This window comes from Rosa chinensis, chromosome 2, assembly GCF_002994745.2.
Source record: "Rosa chinensis cultivar Old Blush chromosome 2, RchiOBHm-V2, whole genome shotgun sequence".
Lineage (NCBI taxonomy): Eukaryota > Viridiplantae > Streptophyta > Magnoliopsida > Rosales > Rosaceae > Rosa > Rosa chinensis.
Genome location: NC_037089.1, coordinates 23,944,352 through 23,965,546, shown reverse-complemented (window position 1 = coordinate 23,965,546; position 21,195 = coordinate 23,944,352). Strand labels below are relative to the sequence as shown.

Genomic DNA, 21,195 nt, shown 5'->3' with positions numbered 1-21,195 from the left:
GAGGAGGAGGCTGGAACAGAGGGGCACGAGGTTCAAGGTGCTTAGGAGCAGACTCGAGTTGCCCAGGAGCAGCCCATGCAGGCTGGCGAGGTGGGGGAGCTTCCCCAAGGGTGCGTTGGTGAGAGTCAGTCCCCCGAGACTCGGGAAGTGACTAAGCATGCAGTCCCCCCGGGTCTCGGTAGGAGGGGAGGATCTTGGTGATGTGGCGCGGGCGTCGGAGCCCACGGTAGAGGTGGAGATCTCCTTCGAGGGGCTGCTGGAAGAGGTGGAGCGGCGCCAGAGCGATACCAGTGCTCGTGCTCGCCTAGTGTAGGATATGGTTTTGGGGAAGCTGGAAACCATTTTTGGTGATGAGATTGGCGATCCTGTCTCACGGGAAGTCATTACTGTGGATAGAGGAGAGGCGGAGGTGACCAGCCAAGCCGTTGGAGAGATAGGTCCGCCAGTCAAGGTACCTGAGGTGTAGCCCGAGTCTGGAGAGGGTATAATCGGGGTTGCTTAAGTTACCAAGGCGGGAACCCAAGATGGCGAGGGGGATGGAGTCCGAGAGTCGGAGACCTGTGCTCCTACGGATGGGGTTGTATAGAGGAAGAGGACGGCCTCGCAGCTTCATCTCAGGAGTCCCCCAGTTGGTGTCACTATCGACACTCGTGGTAGTAAGAGGTCTCGGGTTGATAATGTATCGCGCTCAAGATCTATGAGTAGGGGCTCGCAAGGCTCTCGTGATGAGGTTGCCGGGGGTCTTGCACACACATTGGACGAGATTGGGATTACTGACGGCGCCATCCTTCATATGGTTGCTGACTTGCGGAACTGTCATCGCTACCGAAGTCGGGTGAGTGCGGAAGATCCACACCTAGGGTACTAGGAGGCGCAGGAGAGGCTGATGAGGGTATGTATCATTATTGGTTTGCCTCTTCTTGATTGCTGCTTTGTGAGTATTTTAACATTGGTGTGTGATGTAGGCTGTGAACATGAATTACCATGCCTCGGGAGAGTTGGTGGCTCATTTTGATCGGGAGATAGCCCGGCCGCAGGGGGAGCTGGCTGCAGAGAGGGAGCTGGCCCGTGGGCTACAGAGTGCATTAGACCAAGGTCAGGTGGAACAGGATGATATGAGGCGAGCGATTGATGATGGGATCGCAAGAAGCATGGAGTTGGAGCGAGCACTAGCGGTGGAGGAGGGTCGCCGCCAAGACGCTGAGGATGCTATCGCTCCATTAAGGGAGTCCAACCTGGATCTTACTTGGAAGCTGCAACGGGCAGATGATGGTCTGAGATTGGTAGATCAGGTCAGGGCCCGGGTGAGCGAGGCTGAAGAGAGTCTGCAGGACCTGGAAAGGCAGGTCCGAGAACGCGATGTCGAGTTTGAGCTTCGGGCGGCCACCTTGGAGAGTTTGGCTCCTTATCCCGATCGTGTGGTGGATTTGGAGGGGCAGGTTGGGAATCTGCAAAGGGAGGTTGACCGTTTACGGGATGTTGAGCTTGAAGTAGGCGAGAAGGAGGCAGAGATAGAGCGGCTCAGGAAGGAGTTAGCCGAGCAACAGACCCGATCGAGTAGCTTTGCCGAAGAATGTATTCGCCTGCGCGCTGCTACCGAGACACATCGGGACAAGCTTCACAAGGCCAGTCGGGATGGGGTGGACAAGGCGGTGGATCTTTATCTCCGGTCAAACCACTTCCAAGAGAAGATGAACAGAGCCTTCTCGGATGGGGTCTTGCACTCGATTAAAGATGGTATCGCTGTGGGGTGGATTGACCAAGAGAAGATGGTGCGTGACATGCAGGCCAAGAAAGTAGCGAGATTACAGGCCAGTGCAACGAGTAGTGGTCAGAGTTCTGGGTTCGTGATCCGGGAGCAGGTCGTGCCGGAGTGTGCATCGGGTCAAGCGGGCGATCGCGAGGCGGAGGTTGGTATTGGCGAGCAGGGGGCCCGTGGCCAAGAGGGCGAGGTGCAAGACGAGAACGTTTGGGAGCGAGACGTGGTAGAGGTGCGAGATCGAAGGGAGGAGCCGGCACGTAGTGCCGAGGGCGAGATCTAGCTGCCCCCCTTTTTGTTTTTGCTAGCGATAGGTGTTTATTTCCTTGTAAATGCATTGAATTTTGCTGAGATATTTTGACCAAGTGGTCTGACTTTTGGAATGCCCGCTTGGTATTGGGACACGTGAAATTTATGGGGAGGAGATATTGCTGGCTGATAGCCCCCCGTGCGTTGAATATATTTATTGCTTTGTCGATTGGATGTCTATCATTAATGCAGATCATTAAGGCGACACGACGATTGGTCGTCTGGAGTCAGTTGGTGGCGGTGGCATTCCCCTATAAATAGGCAGGGGTAAGGAGATGGGTTGATCATATTTTCAACATGGCGTTTTCCTTGTTTTTCATTGTGCTCCTGCTTCTGAAATCTTTCCTTCTCTTTAGGTAGTGTGCATTTCCAGATTTCTGGGCTTTATAGCTTAATCTCATCTTGGGTTATGGACTTTATAGCCTAATTTCACATGGACTCGGCTTCATCACCCGCTTGGGGATTGCGCAAGCTGTGCCCCTGCTAAATTGAAAAGTCGTCCAAGTGAGAAACCCAAGGACTAAGATCACTAGAGGGGCGGCGGGCTGCAATAATGGAGATAGTGGTGCGGTGCAACTACCCCCCAGTCTTTCGCACCAGAACTCGGCCAGCTTATCAATCCTCCAATTCAGTGATCTTCTTCTGAAGCTCCTCAAATTCCATAGAATCAGGCTGATCGGAGCCAGCACGTATCGGACTCGGGAGTGTACGCGAGGATAGTTTGTATATTGATCGCGTTTGTATGAATCATGTAATGATGTTATTGTGTATCGCATTTGTGCGAAGTAGTAATTGATGTATCGTTATTGGCCGCAAAGCCCTTTGTAATAAACATCCCTTTTGGAGTATATATCACCTTGTATTGTTTTCGCTGCCTTTATTATGGGATGAGCTTCCATTGTGTATCGCTTATCGCTGCAGTGGAGTATGGGTGTGCGCCATATTTCAAGGCAGCATAATCGGTTCCAGAGAGGAGGGCGAATGGCGAGGCGTTAATATTGGGCAACTTCGTTTGGCATGGTATCGCATTGGTATTGGCCGTTGCAGCCTCCCATCCCTTATGGTTGCAGTGTGTAAGGGGTTCGTGAGTGGCGATGTGTCGTGTAGTAATAACTGTCTGTGGCGATGTATCGCCCATTATTCGTTCAGTTGATTCATGCTGAAGTATAGCATAGCGTTCATGCGTTCATTCATGGAGATGTATCGCGTATCGTTTATTCATTCATTCATTTGATCGCAACTGGCAGCGCAATGGTTCGCGAGGGACAACATTGTGCTGTATCAGCGGAACCGGCCTTGAGCGATATCGCCTTGTTATGTATTCGAGCATTCATTGACATATCGCGTAACATTTATTCGTTTGTTCATTGGATCGCACCTGGCATCGCAAGGGCTCGCGAGGGACAACATTGTGCTGTGTCAGCGGAACCGGCCGTGGGCGATATCGTATTAACATTTATTCATTCATTGGCGTATTGCTTAATATTCATTCATTGATTGGCGTATCGCGTAACGTTCATTCATTGATTGGCATATCGCGTAACGTTCATTCTTTGATTGGCGTATCACAGAACGTTCATTCGTTCATTCATTGGCGTATCGCGTAATATTCATTCATTGATTGGCATATCGCGTAACATTCATTCGTTTGTTCATTGGATCGCACTGGCATTGCAAGGGCTCGCGAGGGACATCATTGTGCTGTCTTAGCGGAACCGGCCGTGGGCGATATCGCATTAACATTTATTCATTCATTGGCGTATCGCATAGGCAATAATTTGGGATTGCTATACAGCGTGCCCTTGCCTGCTATGTGTTATGGTGGCCATCATAAGGCCTATTGTGATAATAATGGGAGAGATGTGACAGATCATAGGTCAAAAGGCGATAAGCGTTAACATTTTCCTGATACGTTGAGTGGGTGTGGCGATGAGGAGTGTTGCATTCATTTCGAGAGCAGTCGAGATATATGTAATATCATAGCATATAATACTGCGCGGAGGTAGCTGCAAAATACAGTTGACTAAGAAAGGTCAAAGGAGATAACATTGACGCTTACAACATTTTTTTTTGGGGGGGGGGGGGGGGGGGGGGGAGAGATACTGGGCGTTCCACGGATGTGGGAGGGTGATACCATCCGCTCCTCTCAAGTAGAAAGTTACGGGTCTGACTGCCTCGACGATTTCGTATGGCCCCTCCTATGTCGCCTTGAGTCCTGTGGGGGTTGGCATATTTTCCTTCATCACCCAATCCCCAATAGAGAGGAGGCGAGGCAAGACCCTGGCGTTATAATAGCGGGCGATGCGCTGCTTGTTGTTGATGTTCCGCATCGCTCGCGTCACTCTTCCAGGAGGTCCGAGTCAAGGTTCAATCCCTCCTAGTTGGTGAGCGGGTCGAAGCTTGCGACTCTCTCGCTATGCACCTCCTGCTCGACGAGGATCACGACCTTAGTGCCAAATGATAAGCTGAAAGGGGATTCTCCATTGGCCTCTGTTGGGGTTGTTCTTATCTCCTATAGCACCTCGGAGAGTTTTTCGGCCCATAAGACCTTGGCATCGTCGAGCCTCTTTTTGAAGTTTTGCTTGATTATCTTATTGATAGGTTCGACTTGGTCGTTTGTCTGTGGGTGAGCGGGGGAGGCATTCCGGATCTGCGTGCTATACTGGCCAACGAAGTCCCTGAGAGTATTGTTATCGAAGTGGGCACCGTTGTCGGTGATGATGGTCTCGGGGATGCCGAATCAGCAGTATATGTTCTTCCAGAGGAAGTTGATGACCTTGGCAACCATGATCGTGGCTAAGGCCTCGGCCTCGACCCACTTGGTGTTGTAGTCCACTGCGACTATGGCAAACTTGAGTTATCCTGGTGCTGTTGGGAACTTGCCGATGAAGTCTAGACCCCACTGGCAGTATGCCCAAGGGGCGATGATGATTGAGAGCGGTACCGATGGTACAAGATGGGAGTTGGTGAACTGGTGGCATTTAAGGCAGGCGCTAGCGATGCGTTTCGCGTCTTGCTTAATGGTAGGCCGATAGTACCTTGTACGCAGTGCCTTAAATGCCAAGTTCCTCGCACCTGCGTGATTGTCGCAAATTCCCCTATACAGCGATAGTAAGACTCGTTGTCCCTCCTCGAGGGAGATGCATTCTAGCAGGGGGAAAGATCTGCCCTTCCTGTATAGTTTACCTTCTCGTACCGTGTACAGCGTTGCTCTTCTGTGGAGCCTGGTGGCAATAACCTTGTCCTGGGGCTCGATACCCCTAGAGAGGTAGTCGAAAAATGGGTTCATCCATGAAGGTGGACTCTCACACTCGGTCAGGAATATCTCCGAGAATGGCTTATCGAAGCTTGGTTTGTCTAGAATTTCCAACTTGAGGTTTCCCATATCGGTGTCTGGGGGTGATGTCACCAACCTCGCGACATCGTCTGCCTTGCTGTTCTGTGCTCGAGGGATCATGGTGATTGTATGGTAGGTGAGGCATCGCTGGAGTAAGGTCTTGGCAAGAGATTGGTAATGAGATAGATGTAGCTCCTTGGCTTGGAAATCGCCGCCAACCTGGTTGACGACGAGTTGGGAATCACTAAAGATTGCCAGTCTTGTGATGCCCAATTCCTTGGCCAGCTAGATGCCGGCGATCAGTGCTTTGTACTCGGCTGCCTTGTAACGCATACTCCTATGTGTTCCCTTCTGGGTTAGTCAAGACCACCCCGGCACCACTGAGCTTATTGTTGGAGGATCCGTCCACGTGGAGAGTCCATGTGGGCATGGCATGGGGTTCCGAGACAGTCTCGTTTGAGGCCAAGGCATCTTCTAGGGGTATGAACTCGGTGATGAAGTCAGCAGCGGCTTGCCCTTTGATGGCCATACTTAGCATGTAATGAATGTCGAACTCGCCGAGTTCAATGAACCATTTTACTAGTCTTCCTGAAGATTCCGGTTTCTGGAGAACTTGTTTCAGAGGTTGGTTGGTCAGGACGTGTATCGTGTGCGCTTGGAAATATTGTCATAATCACTGGGTGGTCGTGAGGAGTGCGAGGGCGAATTTCTCAATATCAGAGTACCTGGATTCGACATCGTTAAACCCTTTTTCGGTGTACTAGACTGGCAGCTCATTGCTATCTTCTCGCTTGACCAGGGAAGCGCTGATCGCGGTGACAGATACGGCGAGGTAGATGTACAAGACCTCTGCCGGGATAGGCTTCTAAAGGGTGGGTACTGACGCCAGATAGTCTCGGAGGCCCTGGAAAGCCTTGTCGTGTTCTGGCCCCCAATTGATCATCTCGGTATGGTGAGCTTGGAAGTGCTTGAAGAATAAGGAGCACTTGTCGGTTAAGCACGATATGAATAAGGAGAGAGCGACAACCTTCCTGATGAGGGACTAGACCTCATTCCTGGTTTTTGGTGGTGCCATGTCGAGGATTGCCTGTACCTTCTCGGGGTTGGCCTCGATGCCCCTCTCGCTTACTACAAAGCCCGGGAATTTTCCTCCCAGCACTCTAAACACACACTTGTCCAGGTTGAGTCGCATCCCATATTGGAGTAAGATATCAAAGACGATGCCCAGGTTTTTGATGTGATCTTCAATGGTGACGCTTTTGATGAGCATGTCGTCCACATATACCTCCATGATCTTACCGATATGATCTACGAACATGGCGTTAACCAGTCTCTGGTATGAGGCCCATGCTTTCTTTAGACCAAACGACATGACCTTGTAACAATGTAAGCCTTTATCTGTGGTGAAAGATGTATGTTTTTGATCGGAGGGCTCCATGGCAATTTGGTTGTAGCCCGAGAAGGCGTCCATAAAACTGAGGAGCTTGTGGCCTACAATGGAGTAGACTAGCTGATCGATTCGCGGGAGGAAGAAACTATCCTTGGGGCAAGCCTTGTTCAAGTTGGTGTAATCGACACACATGCGCTATTTTCCGTTGGGCTTCTTTACCATTACAACATTGGAGAGCCATGTTGGGTAGGAGACTTCCCGGACAAACCCGATGTCCTGGAGTTTCTTGACCTCGGCCTGGATCGCCTTGTATTTTTCTTCAGTGAAAGCCCTTTGCTTTTGGCGAATTGGGAGAACGTCTGGTGATATGGTGAGTTTGTGGATCAGCAGTTCTGGCGAGATTCCTGGCATATTGGCGTATGAACTTGCAAACACCTCCTGTCGGGATTTGAGGAAGGCGATGAGCTGAGCTTGGAACTGTGGGTCCATTTTGGACCCGATCTTAACTTTTCTTTCTGGGTGTGCATCGAAAATGGAGACCGATATCAGGTCTTCCAAATCATCTAGTCTCGGATGCTTGAGCTTGCATTTATCGTCCTTCTTTTTGCTACGTGTATCGCGATCATCTGGAGTTTCAAGATCTTCCCTTGGATCATCGGGCTTGTCAGATGGGGAGGGTAGGTCTGAAGTTAGAAGTACCTGTCGCCTGCCGTGTTCCCTTCCGACAGTCAGGGAGTTGCATTGTCTCACAAGCTCCTGATCGCCTCTGATGGTGAGGACGCCACCCGGGGTGGGTATCTTCATCATTAGCATGTGTCCTGCCACAAAGCATTGGAGTCCCCATATGGCGTCGCGACCCAGGATGATGTTGTAGGAGGAGGGGCAGTCGACGATGATGAAGTGTGCCGTCATGGTGGCGATAGTACTGCCGCCGCCCAGTGTGATCCTCAAATTATCGGATCCCAAGGGCTGTGTAATTTCTCCTGCGAAGCTGATTAGGGGTTCATGGTCTGGGGAGTTTCTTCCGATCTCGATTGAGGCCTTCGTAGTAGCTGCCGAACATGACGCTTATTGCTGCGCCGCTATCGACCAAGACCCTGTGGCATCGATAGTGGTCGATGACCATGTTAATTAAGAGTGGGTCGTTGTGGTGCTTTTGGATAGTATCCTCGCTGCGATTGAAGGCTATCAAGCTCCAGTCGACCTAGGGGTGTGGCAGCCATGGCTGAGTCCTAATATCTCCTGGCCCCGAGGGCATTGGCACTTTTGTGTATGGTGGGTCTCGGGTGTCCGTGGGGCACCGCCGTGTATCGTTAGGATCTGGCCGTAGACTTCGATGGCATTAGCGCCAGTGGAGGGAGTGCGATATTGCGAGAGTTGGCCACTCTGAATGAGGTGCTCGATGGCATTTTTTAGTGCCCAAAAAATATTGGTGGGGTGGCCAGACTCCTCATGATATGTGGAGCATTTGCCGTTATCTCGCGGTTTTGCTTGGCTAGGTTTGCGCCTTGGTGGGCGTGGGATGATGTCCTTGTGATTGTTCGAGATGTCTTCATAGGAGGCAGTGAGGGTGGTATAGATCTCGTATCGGGGTGACACGGATCGCTGGTCATTCTTGTGTTTGGTGCCGCCGTATGGTGCATCGCGATGTCGATCGCTGGAGTTGTACTTTGGCTTCTCGGGACTCTTGCCGTATTGCTTGTCTCTCCTATCACTATAGCCTTGTCGCTCCTGGGGGGCCCTGTGGCCTGACTGGGCAGGTTTGTCTCGGTTGGTGTCTTTGTTCCTGGTATCAGGATTGCTCGCTTGAGGTATGGTGACTGGGTGCGCATTGGCGTTGGTGTCAGGGCCGAAGGTATCGTACTCGGCCTAAGCAAAAGTGGTAGCGGCATCGAGGAGGTCATCATATGTTGCAGGGGGATTGGTGTTGATCTGCAGCAAGAAGTATCCAGGCTGGAGTGCTTGCTTGAATGCCGATGCCGCTAGGGTCGGGTCGAGGGAGCGGCATTGAGTGGCCTGCTTCTGCTATTGGCGAACAAAGTCTTGCAATCGCTCGTTTAGCCGTTGCTTGAGCCGAAAAAGGTCAGGTGTAGTACGATACCCACCGCCGCACAGGATGAATCTTCGCAGGAACTTGTCTCCCAGTTCTTGGAAACTATCAATGGAGTTAGTGAGTAGGTTGAGGAACCAGGGCAGGGCTTCGTCAGTTAAAGTTTCCTCGAATGCATGGCTGGCCATGACGTTGGTGTATCGGGTTCCGTGGAGTATGGATTGGAAGACCTCTAAATGGTGGTATGGGTCTTGGGTCCCATTATACTTTTCGATCTTGAGGGGCTTGGCCTTTGGGGGCGCTTCTCAGCCTGTATGCGGGCAGTGAAGGGTCCTGTCTTTCCCTGGAAACCGCCGTGACCGGCTGCCAGCCAGCTCTGCTTTCGGCGCTTTCCACTCGTGCCTGTAAGGAAGCGATGGCCTCGTTCATTTGGAGCAACAGCCGAGTATTGGGATCGGGTGGAGGTATGTTGGCGGTTGTAGCAGTGTTGGCATCCAAGGTTCCTGCCGCTACTGTGGTCGGCTGGGGGATTGATGCGGCGCCGAGTTGGCCTGGAAAAAGGGGGGAGTTCAGGTAGACCACCTGAGGGTCTGTGCAGCACTGCTGCCATGCACGGGGCCAACGAGGCTTCCCGAGGTGGGATTCAGGGGCGTGAAAGTGCCAACGAGGCCGGTGGTAGGGTCCGCAGTAAGAGCCTGTCCAGGTGTGGGGACACCACCAATAGTAGATATTGGGGTTTCCTGTGGGTGGGCCCGGGCTAAGGTGTCGTCATGCTCGACCCGCCGCTGGAGTGCCTCTCATAGGGTCTAATTCCGGTTGGTTATATTTCCAACTTCCCCACGTGCTGCCATGGCCTCTGCGCGCTCGGCCTCGACCTGTGCACGCGTCTCCATGAGGTCATGCATCGCTATCTGTAGTGCGGTGGTTGGATCGGTAGTCATGACCGACCGAGTCTCAGTGTTCGGGCTCAGAAAGTCGAGAGTACGCTGGACCTCGCGGGTCGTTGTCTCACTATGTGGATCGTCGCTGCTGGTATCGGGGTTGCCGGTAGCCATCGATGTGTTGTCCTGCCGACAAGGGCGAGGGGAGTCCTTTTAGAGCCAAATGTTTCAGTGGTCTCGAGAGCAGTCTGGTTCAACTGAACACGGGGTATATTGGTCTGCTACTATCGCTATCGGTCTCGCCTATCTACAGAACAGACGTAGGTCAGAGGGAAGACCTGGTGTGTCGGCCTTCAACACCCCGATGCCTAAGTCAGTATCGAATAAGATAATGATAATGGAAAGTGATAGTAAACAGTTACCTCTTTAGGTTGTTGGAGATGGCCTTAATGTAGGAGGTTTATAGGAGCTTGGCTCCGTTTCTTTTAGTGTGGGAAGCTTGGGATCTCGATATCGCCCCGAGGGGATTGGAACCCCCAGTTGGGAGCTTTCCTCAGTGGTGTATTAGCGATACGAGTCTTGTGCTTCCGATTCTTGTGCTTAGGAGGTACATCCATACCAACAGCTTGTGGATCTTTGTTGCTTCATTACTGGCTGTTAACAATGACACTGTTATTTTGGAATAATCATATTGACATGTAGCCGGTGATCATGACTGAGTTTGATCTCGTTCATACTCGTCAAGAAATTGACCTCGTACTTGTCTGCGTTCATTATTTTGCATATTCCAAGTGAACATCTGAAAATTCTAGGACCTAGATGTTTTAACGTACAGCTCTATATTGAGTCGAAGCTAGGGTATGGGTGGCAAATACCCAAATTACCAAATACGTCTGGCCGAGCAAACCCCTGGCTAAAACTTCACATAAAACTGATAAACTCATAAAAGTATGCCAGGTACTGTTGAATCCAATGATTTCATTCTTCCAGATTAATCAAGTTGGTCCTCAGTCCTCACAAATGGGCATATTCAGACATAAATTAGAAGAACAAAACTTCTGAAAACAATGAACATTAACATAAGAAGATATAACCATTCTTCACAAACCCAGTACTGAACATTGAAGTTATAGTCAGCTCAAGTCAAACAACATGTATCTCACACGAATGTAAGATGAGATTGCTCAGAAGGTATACATCTAAAGAAACATAGATCAAGCAACAAGTAGGTAAGATACATGTCTATATGCAGATTATCGGGCCAACAAGGCAACACGATCCTTTTCTATTGCCTGTGTTAGGTTTATATCAAAGAGCTCGCACCGGATAGGAACCTCCATCTCATAGAAGGGGTTCTTCAGGACATAATCAATGTACAGCTCGTAGATGTGTTTTAAGAGACCTTCCATGTGCTGCGTACCAGGCTCACTGAAAATACACCAAATCTTCGTGCAAAAGATTGTTGCTGCATTATAAACCTGCAACAAAAGATAAACAGAAAGAATGTTGGTCATAACTCATAAAAACTTTCCATCACAGAAATAGCAGAAAATATCAATTCATTGTATAAACTAAATCGAAAAGACTCACTTAAGATCAGAAGTTGCATCCCAAGAAAATACACCATAGCTTTGTGCAAAAGATTGTTGTTACTGCATTATAAACCTGCAACCTAGCATGTTCAATCTTTCGCCTCCGGAACTAGCATGCTCCGAATTCATGTCTTCTTTTATCAAATAACCTGTTGTCATAAACGAACTCATTCAGCAAAATTTTCAACATTCAACACTTTCATACTAGAAAATTTTCAATTTCCAATTTCAACTCTAGGGTTTAAGTCTTTAAGAACAATTCATGTTAAAAGCAAGAGAAAATTGTAACTGAAAGCTTACTGAGCAATTCGACTCAAAAGCCTATCTTATTTCCTCTATTTCAATTACATATATAGACTGCACTTGGAACAGCTTTTACACAAATTAAGGAAGAAAATCAAAACAAGACTCCTACTCAACTTCACTCCTAAAGACTTGGTAAACAAGCTGACTTCCTAAGAATTAGGATACCCAACGTACCCAACTATCTTATTCAAAACCATAAAGTTTAACAATTCATGTATATTTAGATTGTGTATTTTACAATCTCCATCTCATCAAGAAACTCGAATGAATTCCATTGCATATATACATTTAAATCATACACATTTAGTAGCAATCACACAAAACCCACAAAATTGTAAATTATATGCGAGTCATATCTAAAAGATCTACTCTTTAGCTTTGTAACAAGATTCGTAAAATAGAGAGCAGAAAAATGATGGAGAACGAGAGTCGTAAAACTAGAGAGTTGAAATTTATAGAATTAAAAAAAAAAACTCACTCGGCTAGCTGCTACTGCGAATATACACAAAAATTGGGGGTCTGAGAAAGAATGCGTCTGTTTGTTGATCGTATTTGAGATTTATCTAATCCTATCTGCTTCGCCAGCAAGCTCCCACTGTTCTCTTTCAAAAGTCTCACTCTCTCTACTCCTCTTATTATGATCCGTGGAAAGTGGCTGTGGGTACATCCATGAATTTTATTTTGTCGGAACAGACTCTTCCTTCAGGTTTCACAGATTACCCGGTTTCTCAATCCTATGACCATGATTCTCTCAATTAATTTCTTCGACCTCCTCACCAACAAAGTAGAAATTTCTGAACCAACCTATACCTCAACACAATCCCAAATACAATGGCCAGCCACCATGCCAATCAGGCCCGCCGTTTGCTGATCTCGGAGGAGGCGCCAATCTACAAGCAGCTCTTGACGCCGTTCCCCACCGTCGTGAAATACTGGACCCAATACGTCGAGAGGCCCAGAGGGCGGCGAACAACGACGAACAAGCAGCAAAGAGCAAGACGCCTCTCTCTCCTCGATTGCGACACTCAAGGACTAAAAAATCACGATGTTCCGTATAGATTTCGACGGATATTTTGGAAATTTCCAGAAATATCGCGATATTGGTGATATTTTGAGAAATTTTGGGTATTTTTTCTGGAATCTTCCGTCTCTTCCCAGTTCCCACTCTACCTTTCTCCACATGCAAAGTCAAGTAGTCAACACCACCCTTTCCCACCCCTTCTCACATGTGATCAGTAACATGCAAGATGCAACATCAACATCAGAACATCACCATCACGTGGGCCGTGGCTGAATTTCAAATAAAAGAATCAGCAAAGTCACCAAGGCTCGAACCCTGGTCACTCCATTGCTATTTAGAGCCTTGGCCAACTCTGCTGTACATACACTCATGTTATTTTTGCACCATTCTAATATATATTCAATTAGCCTACGAATCTGAAAACTTAGGTACATGTCCAATCAATAACTAACATAGAACAATCTATTACATATAGAGATGATGAAGATAGTGAAGATTTTGTACCTCATAGGTCTTCTACGTGGTTCTAAGTTACTCATGTAATTCAAGATGTAATGTATGATATGTATAAACAATGTATATAAGGCGTGATGGGCTAGCCTCCTATTGGATTTCCAGCTATCAAAAAAAAAATGTTTATTACAAATTTTTTTAGAGTTGTCGGTAATTCAGCATTTACCGTTTCATCTTAAATTATTACAAATTACTATATAACAATGTTTATTCAAGGTTTTGTTTTCATATATAGTAGACAACTGATAAAACAAACATATCCAAAGTTTCACTTAAAATTTCCATATGTTTCTTCAAATTTTCATCATTTTTCTTGATTTTTTATCGAAATTGATATATCATCGAAATTTCCTTCGAAATTTAGGTTTTCGGGACCATCGATATTATTTTGAAACCCGATATTTTAGTCATTGGTGGCACTCATGCCCGACAATGAAATAATTGTTTCCTACATGGTAACAATATAAAATAGTAAGCAAGCAGCCGGTCAATATTCTCAACCAATAGATTAAGGAGCATATATCCGACGGCCCATAAGATGCTGACGTGCCCAAACATGGTATGCTCGGAGCATTGTAGAATTTTCGTCAGTGGAATAATAAGATACCTGCATGACTGTACGTTCAAGGGGCAACTCTGAAACTTTCTAATTTCTATTCTCTCTCGTTCTGTAATCTCTACTGGTGTACTAAACTCGAAGTCAACGCACTACCCATTAACCCGTTCAAGATCGAGTATATTTTTCCTGGGAATCAGAAAGTCAAGTTAACTATATTGATAAGAAGATAGTATAGGATAATATAATTTGCCTCCCTCACTTTGTATGTGTTGTACAATACATACATATGGAGTGGTATTATATACGCGTATCGCATAAAGAATAGTTAGTTCCTAGGTGAGCAACTTAAGATATATAGAAGACCTAACCTTGCATTTGAACATGATGTCGACATGTACATATAATTAAAGATGGGATACACCAAATTAGGACATAATCTTGTTTCATTTTATTGACATACGTACTGAACCGTACGCAGTGGCGGAGGCAGAAACATATTGACATGAGGGCGGAAAAAAAATAAACGACTACAAGATAAAACTTCGATTAATGAAACAAAACTTCAATCGGTACATCTTATATCAAATAGATTGATCGATTTTCATTTAGTACATGAATTGAGAATAAAGCACCCAAATAATTAATATCCTAGACAACTGGAAGTAGATTATCTGAGGAATCAAGCTAACATGCAAACCGAAACCATCTGATCCAAATACAATAATAAAAGTATATCTTATTACCAGAGCAAAAATGAAGTTTCTTCCTCTTTCTATTAATGATGGTATCATCTTTCCCTCTCCTCCAAAAACCATTTGTCTGATCATAATGATGAAGCCACATATTAACAATATGGTTGCAGGACACCCATCTGCTTCGATCAAAAGAGAACAAAAGCTTACTTGTAGAATGAAAATCTACATCTTTCATTGCTGCCGTTTTCCAACACTCAGTAAAATCTGAATCTTTTCAGTTCTCGTCTTCAATTTGGAGTTTTGGGCAATAGTTATTGGAAAAATTTGCATCTTGCTTGCTGTAGAAGGGGTATAGAAACGATCGCAAAAAGTACAGAGGGGTACTAGATCAGGGATAGGAAGATACAAATGAAAGTTTTAATTTTTCAATCGGGTCCATTTAACAACCGAAGCAACCCAAAAGATCTTAGTATCAGTAAGCTCTATACACGATTTCTACTTCTCCTTTAAGATGTGAAAACCTTTGTTGCAATACATAGATACGGTAGTTGAGTGGAAGGCACAGGTGAAGAGGAACCAGAATATGAGAAGTAGATAGAGGTGTGGATCAGTGGATGCAGAATCCAAATCAAAGGGTCGCTTAAGCAAGGGATACCAGAAAAGCCAGCATGCAAAGGGAATTAGATCAAGGAAGGAGGAGGAAGGAGGAGAACAAATATTTGAATATTGATTGTGGGGGCAAACGGAGACCGGTTCCACAAAAATTTAAAATCAATGGGGGCCACTGCCCCCACTCGTCCCTACGTATATGTAGCTAGGAGGGAGAGAAGGAGGAAATTGAGAGAGCTTGAGTAGTTAAGAAGATGAAATTCGCTGATAGATATCAGCAATTTATGAAAGAGCAAAAAGAAGAAGTACCAGTCATCCGACTAAGCAATCTCAAGGCTGTTTTGAAGAACTGTGAGATCAAGGACATGCACCCCAAAGATAGAAATACTGAAGAAGACTGTGATTGTCCAGGTGATCTGAATTCCATATTTTTTTCTTCATATATGTTGCAGTATTTGTATTTCCTTTTGTTTCTTTCTCATATTTCCCCCTTCTATTAAATTGTTTTGAGACTTGAGGTCATTCATGAAATCATGAGTAGTCAGAAGAAAGATAAACTCCATAATCCATTAATCATTAGTACTCTTTCTGTCTCCTGAATTCAAATAAACGTAGATCGTTCTAATATTACCAATCTTCTCTGAACTGGAAGAATTCTTTCCGATTCAAGTATTCAACAAGAACTTTCTTTTTTCTTTCTGATGTTGAAGGGAATGTGTAATGAAGTAAAAGTCAACAATACAGTCATGCCCACTATATGCGGTCTTAACTCTTGTTGAGAAGAGGAATTATTCTGTGGTCCGTCAACAAGAGGAATTATTCTTGTTGAGAAAGATGAGTCAATTTTTTCATAGTGTTGATCGTAATAGTACTGAGAACTAACAACACTATGTGGCCCGTCCAAAAAAAGCTCCTCCGAATCAATTCTACTAGAAACCGGTCACACTAAGAGAACAACAAACTTAGTCAAATGAATTTTTGTCTATAGTGTTGTATGTCTAGAGCTAAGATCGATATTTAATATCCCTAACCATTCAATTTTTTTTTTTTTTTTTTAGTATGTGACAGGACATTTTTCCCTTCCATTCTCAAGGACATGTCTGTGGTAGTGAACTTCTTTAACAAGCGTGCACAGGAGTTACTATACTCCCATTTGGCTTCTGGCTTTAAGAAGTACATTTTACGTCTTAAAAGGAAGTTAAAGTTGAAAGCAAGCCATGAAAATATGATAAAAGAAGCGCAAGACCTTGTAGGCTACGCTACAATTACTGCTTTTGCTATACAGAAGATCCTAAAGAAATATGATAAGGTCTGCGCTTTCACAATTGATGGTTATAGGTTTTAACTAATTAAAGTATCTAGCTTCTATAATTTTAACAAAGCTTACCATGCTTGGGACTGGATTATGTAATTCTGCAATCATATATTAGATTCAATTCAACAGTTGAAAAAACATCATATACTCCGAAGCATGATAAGAGTTCTCAGATTTTGAACTGAAGTTGTTTTTGCAATGACTCTATTGATTTGGTACATATATGAAGGTTCACTGCTCGAAGAAGGGACAAAGGTTTAAATATCAAGCTCAAACTATGAAACTTGAGCTCCTAAAATCCCCATGGCTTTTGGAACTAATGGCATTCCACATTAACGTGAGTAAAAACAGAGATGAACGCAAGGCGATTTGGTTTGTTGACTTCTCGCTTCACAAAGATGATGAGCACAGACCACTGTTTTTGGTTAACCTTCCCCACTCAATAGAGCTGAATCTTGATCTAACATGCCCAATTTGCTTGGTGAGTAAATTAACCTTTGAAATTAATCAATTAATTATCGTCATCATGCTATAATTGTAATTAATGGTTCATAACAACCAAGTCTATTAAGTGCATCAAAATATACAGTCGATTATTTTGTGATTTTGTTTATGCAACAGGACACAGTCTTTGATCCAGTTTTCCTCACCTGCAGCCATATACTCTGCCATATGTGTGCTTGTTCGGTTGCATCAGTCACCATTGTTGAGGGACTACGGGCTGCAACTTCTGCAAAGAAATGCCCAATTTGCCGAAAGGTATGTACGTAATATTAATTACAGGGTTTTGTATTTCAATTAATAGAAATCGCTTATACATTGAAATCATAAAAATCAATCCCGAAGCATAAAATTTTGATCTATATATACACAAAAGCTATCCTCCCGAAGGAAAAAAATGAGGCAAAAATTGGCTCAGCAGAATCAAGAGGTCCGACATATACGCTTGAGCTTTAGTTGTTCAAGATAATATACCTTTTGAGTTTACAAGAGAAAATGCATGGATGTGCATGGTAAGATCCTTTTGAATTAACATATAGTCAGATAATAGTTTTGGTTCATCATAATTTGTTATCTTATATATTATCTTTAATCTCTTAAGTTTAGAAAAAGTTCTTCATAATCAAGTTACAAGAACTAGCACCATCCCTTATCATGCATGGAGTAGACTTCTCATTTACATGCGTACGTGTATGTGTGTACTCATGATCGATTTATTCAAACTGAAACTCATTGATTTTTCATTCTGAACAGGGTGGGGTATTTGGAGGCGCAGTGCAGTTGGCTGAGCTAAGCATGCTACTGAGCCGAAGGTACGTAGTTAAATAACAATAGTTGCTATGTTACAAGATTAATTCAAACATCGAACAATATAGATTGATCTTTTGAGCTAGCTTGAATGTAAACATACTGTTTTTATTTATTTGCATGTATAACGTAGTATGCCAAAGTATTGGAAAGGACGCCTTCAGAGGGAACGGCAAGAGCGAATCAAACAAGCAAAGGAGTTCTGGGAGTCTGAGTGTCGTTCATTTCTGGAATAAGAATGAAAGTCACTCCTAGCAATTTGCTCATTTGCTGTATAAATATTCGTAGCTTTCTGTTGGAGTGAGTGACCATTTCTTATTAGGAATGTAATTAGTCTAAATATATTATCACTTATTGTATTTAGTACTTACCCAATATATACTTATAACCTTGGTGTATATAGAGAACCTCCTAGTGAGATAAATAAAATATCACGTATTCACTCAATTTCACTTTCTTGTTCTCAAGCTGGTATTGTAAGAATAGAGTTTGAACATGAATACAATTTACATAAAGAATGACAACTTATTATTGTTTGCAGAATGAGTAATCCGAGATAAGACATGACTCCTAATCCTTGTATAATTATGTTTAAGATAAGAATCACACTTATAGGAGAGGAGATCTAATTAACTTTAATAAACATCAGATAAAACTATAGTGTAGCAGTTTGAATAGAATACATAAGCCTCTTAGGGGAGGACTCTATTGACTCTGTTCACTATATATACAAGGTCCCTGTGACCTCTCTAAATACGAGCTTTGCAAAATGCTGCATATTACACTCATTGAACTAAACACTGCGTTTAGAAACTAACATAGAATACTCCTAAGCCAAACAGGAAAGTAATGATGACTTCCATAACATCCCTCCACCCTTCAAAATAAACTTGAGCTCAAGCTTGACTGCATAAACAACTTGATGCTTACTGTGCTGAAGCTCCCTTCTCATTGCTCACATGTGGATCAAAGGTGGGGTACCTCATCATGATCTGTTCTGCATCTTTCCATGTAGCTTCTTTTGGTTAGTTCCTAGCCAATGAATGAGCCATTAAGTAGTTGCAGCACTATTTTTCCTGAAAATTCTTTTTTCTAGCATAGCCATTGGTTCCCATTTTGGATTCTCCGGATCCGTGATACGAGGCAATTGAGGCTCAACTAAGACAGTATTCCCTAATTTCTTCTTCAACAATGACACATGAAACACATTATGAATTCTTGCAGTAGTTGGAAGCTTCAGTTTATAAGCAACATTTCTCACCTTCTCAATCACTTGAAATGAACCATAATACCTTTGTGATAACTTGTGAAACTCATTTTTGTGCATAGAGTGCTGCTTATATGGTTGGAGCTTAAGATAAACCCAATCATCAACTTCAAATTCCCTTTCAGTATGTTTCTTATCATAGAAACCGTTCATCCTGGACCGTGCTAACTGCATGTTCCTCTTAATGGTGGCCAATAATGCATCTCTACTTTTTTGTTGCTGATCAACCAAAGCTACTGAAGTGCAACTAGATAAGTAGAGAATAATAGATGGTGGTGCATAGCCATAAAGGGCTTGAAAAGTAGACATCTGGATTGTAAAATGATAAGCTGAATTGTACCACCATTCAGCCCAAGGTAAAGGCTGAACCCAAGTCTGGGGTTTTTCACCAACCACACACCTCAAATACTATTCTAAAGTCCTGTTCAGATTCTCAGTCTGTCCATCTGTCGAAGGGTGGTAAGATGATGACTTACTTAGCTTGGTTCCCTAGAATTGAAAGAAAGATTTCCAAAAAAGGCTAAAAAATATTGGATTCCTGTCAGAGATAATATGTTCTGGCATTCCATGCAGCCTGAATTTCATGAACAAACAATTTTTCTATAGATGCAGCTGAGTATGGATGAGCCATTGGAATAAAATGACCAAATTTTGTCAACTTGTCCACCATAACCCAAATCACTGTTTTACCTTTAGAATTAGGCAGACCATCTATGAAGTTCATAGATATATTAGACCAAGCCTCTTCTGGTATGCTATTAGGCTGTAACAGACCTGGAGGTTTAATTGTCTCATAGTGGTTAACTTAGCAAGTATGACATTTAGAAATGAAGTTTTTTATGCCACTCAACATACCAGGCCAAGCAAAGGTTCTGCTAATTCTTTTATAAGTCATGGATCTTCCTGCATGTCCTCCTATATGACCATCATGTAACTCAGTAATAATTTTCTTCCTCCACTCATTAATTTTAGTCACAAAAACTCTATCCTTATAGTACAATTGTGAGTTGACCAGTGTGTAGTGCTTCCAATTCCCAATACCTTGCTGCAAATCTTGTAACACCTTTGAAGCCAGAGTATCATTCAAGCAATCATGTTGTGTATCTTCCATAAATTGATGAACTGGCTGTGATATTCCAGTTAACACATATAACTCAAGTTTTCTTGCTATGGCATCAGAAGCCACATTACTCTTTCCAGCCTTGTAGTGGATGAAATAATCATATCCCGTTAGTTTGAGCAACTATTTATGTTGAGCAGGAGTTGTAATTCTTTGCTTTAAAAAATGTTCAATCGTTCTGTGATCAGTGAAGATTTTGAAGTGGTAGCCAAGAAGATAAGGCCTCCAGTACTCCACTACAAACACCATTGCCAATATTTCCATGTCATAAACTAATAAAACTTAGTGTTTTGGGGCTAATCCTTTTTTAAGAAAAGCAATTGGATGTCCTTGAGACAATACAGCTCCAATTCCCTTATTTGAAGCGTCACACTTAACCACAAATTATTTGGAAAATCTTGTATTGCTAGTACTGGGTAGAAATCATAGCTTCTTTAAGAGCTTCAAAAGCAAGTTTTGACTCCACACTCCACTTGAATCCATCATTTTTAAGCATATTAGTTAAGGTTTTGGCCAATTCTGTAATACCTAGCCAGCCCCAAAAAATCCTTCAGACCTTTCAATGTTTTTGGTTTTGGCCAATTCTTGATGCATTCAATATTTGCAGGATCCACATCTACACCTTCTGCTCTAATGATGTGGCTCAAATACTTCACCTGAGGCACTTCAAAGCTGCATTTACTTTCTTTAACCTTAGGAGCATTCTGTTGCAATTTCTTAAAAATCATTTGTAAATTAACCAAGTGACTGTCCAGATTGGCACTGTAAATAAGTATATCATCAAAGACCACCGACACAAATTTTTTTTTTTTTAAATATTCCCTCAACACATCATTCATAACTAACTAGAAAGTAGATGGTGCATTTGTTAATCCAAATGGCATCACAAGAATTTCATAATGACTAATGTGAGTTCTGAATGCAGTTTTGTTGACATTACCATCATCTAATGACAAGTGGCTGAATTGAGGGATATATAGTCCACACACATTCTCCAAGTTTCTTTTTTTTTTTTTTTTTTTTTCTTAACTAGCAAAACAGGAGATGAAAATGGTGATAAACTTGGTCTGATTATCCCATTATCTAACATCTCTTGCATAATTTTTTCAATCTCTGACTTCTGAAAATGGGGATATTTATAGGGTCTGACATTTATCGAAGAAG

The 21,195-nt window shown here is 43.9% G+C and overlaps 3 protein-coding genes and 1 long non-coding RNA gene across 5 annotated transcripts; 1 reads left to right on the top strand and 3 right to left on the bottom strand.

Annotated features, from left to right (window-relative positions):
• Positions 1-7,983: 7,983 nt before the first annotated feature.
• On the bottom strand, positions 7,984-9,033 carry LOC112183961. Its single transcript, XM_024322278.1, has 2 exons — positions 8,833-9,033; positions 7,984-8,664 (listed from the first exon to the last, which is right to left on the bottom strand). The coding sequence occupies exons 1-2, from the start codon at positions 9,031-9,033 to the stop codon at positions 7,984-7,986; spliced, it is 882 nt and encodes a 293-aa protein (XP_024178046.1).
• A 1,821-nt stretch (positions 9,034-10,854) lies between these two features.
• On the bottom strand, positions 10,855-12,996 carry LOC121051926. Its single transcript, XR_005807480.1, has 3 exons — positions 12,103-12,996; positions 11,317-11,467; positions 10,855-11,204 (listed from the first exon to the last, which is right to left on the bottom strand). It is a non-coding gene; the product is annotated as an uncharacterized LOC121051926 (long non-coding RNA).
• Positions 12,997-14,918: 1,922 nt separating this feature from the next.
• Positions 14,919-18,091, top strand: LOC112189818 (probable E3 ubiquitin-protein ligase BAH1-like 1). 2 transcript variants are annotated; one of them, XM_024329178.2, is made up of 6 exons: positions 14,919-15,432; positions 16,080-16,330; positions 16,566-16,817; positions 16,958-17,095; positions 17,591-17,649; positions 17,778-18,091. In XM_024329178.2, the coding sequence occupies exons 1-6, from the start codon at positions 15,276-15,278 to the stop codon at positions 17,878-17,880; spliced, it is 960 nt and encodes a 319-aa protein (XP_024184946.1). In that variant the 5' UTR covers positions 14,919-15,275; the 3' UTR covers positions 17,881-18,091. The 2 variants fall into 2 exon arrangements, with proteins under 2 accessions (XP_024184946.1, XP_040371449.1); XM_040515515.1 differs by having other exon boundaries at positions 15,295-15,432; positions 16,090-16,330.
• A 604-nt stretch (positions 18,092-18,695) lies between these two features.
• Positions 18,696-19,220, bottom strand: LOC112183960. Its single transcript, XM_024322277.1, has one exon. It carries the CDS (start codon positions 19,218-19,220, stop codon positions 18,696-18,698), a length of 525 nt encoding a protein of 174 aa, XP_024178045.1.
• Between the last annotated feature and the right edge of the window lie 1,975 nt (positions 19,221-21,195).

Bases quoted from the DNA above. Each gene is read 5' to 3' on its own strand.
- LOC112183961 (XM_024322278.1), bottom strand. From the start codon at position 9,033: ATGGCCAGCCATGCATTCGAGGAAACTTTAACTGACGAAGCCCTGCCC. The intron at 8,665-8,832 runs GTTCGCCAATAG...ACTTTTGCTTAG, and splicing joins ACGAGCGATTGCAAGACTTT to GCCGAGTACGATACCTTCGG.
- LOC112189818 (XM_024329178.2), top strand. From the start codon at position 15,276: ATGAAATTCGCTGATAGATATCAGCAATTTATGAAAGAGCAAAAAGAA. The intron at 16,331-16,565 runs GTCTGCGCTTTC...ACATATATGAAG, and splicing joins TCCTAAAGAAATATGATAAG to GTTCACTGCTCGAAGAAGGG. The intron at 17,096-17,590 runs GTATGTACGTAA...CATTCTGAACAG, and splicing joins AATGCCCAATTTGCCGAAAG to GGTGGGGTATTTGGAGGCGC.
- LOC112183960 (XM_024322277.1), bottom strand. From the start codon at position 19,220: ATGTCTACTTTTCAAGCCCTTTATGGCTATGCACCACCATCTATTATT.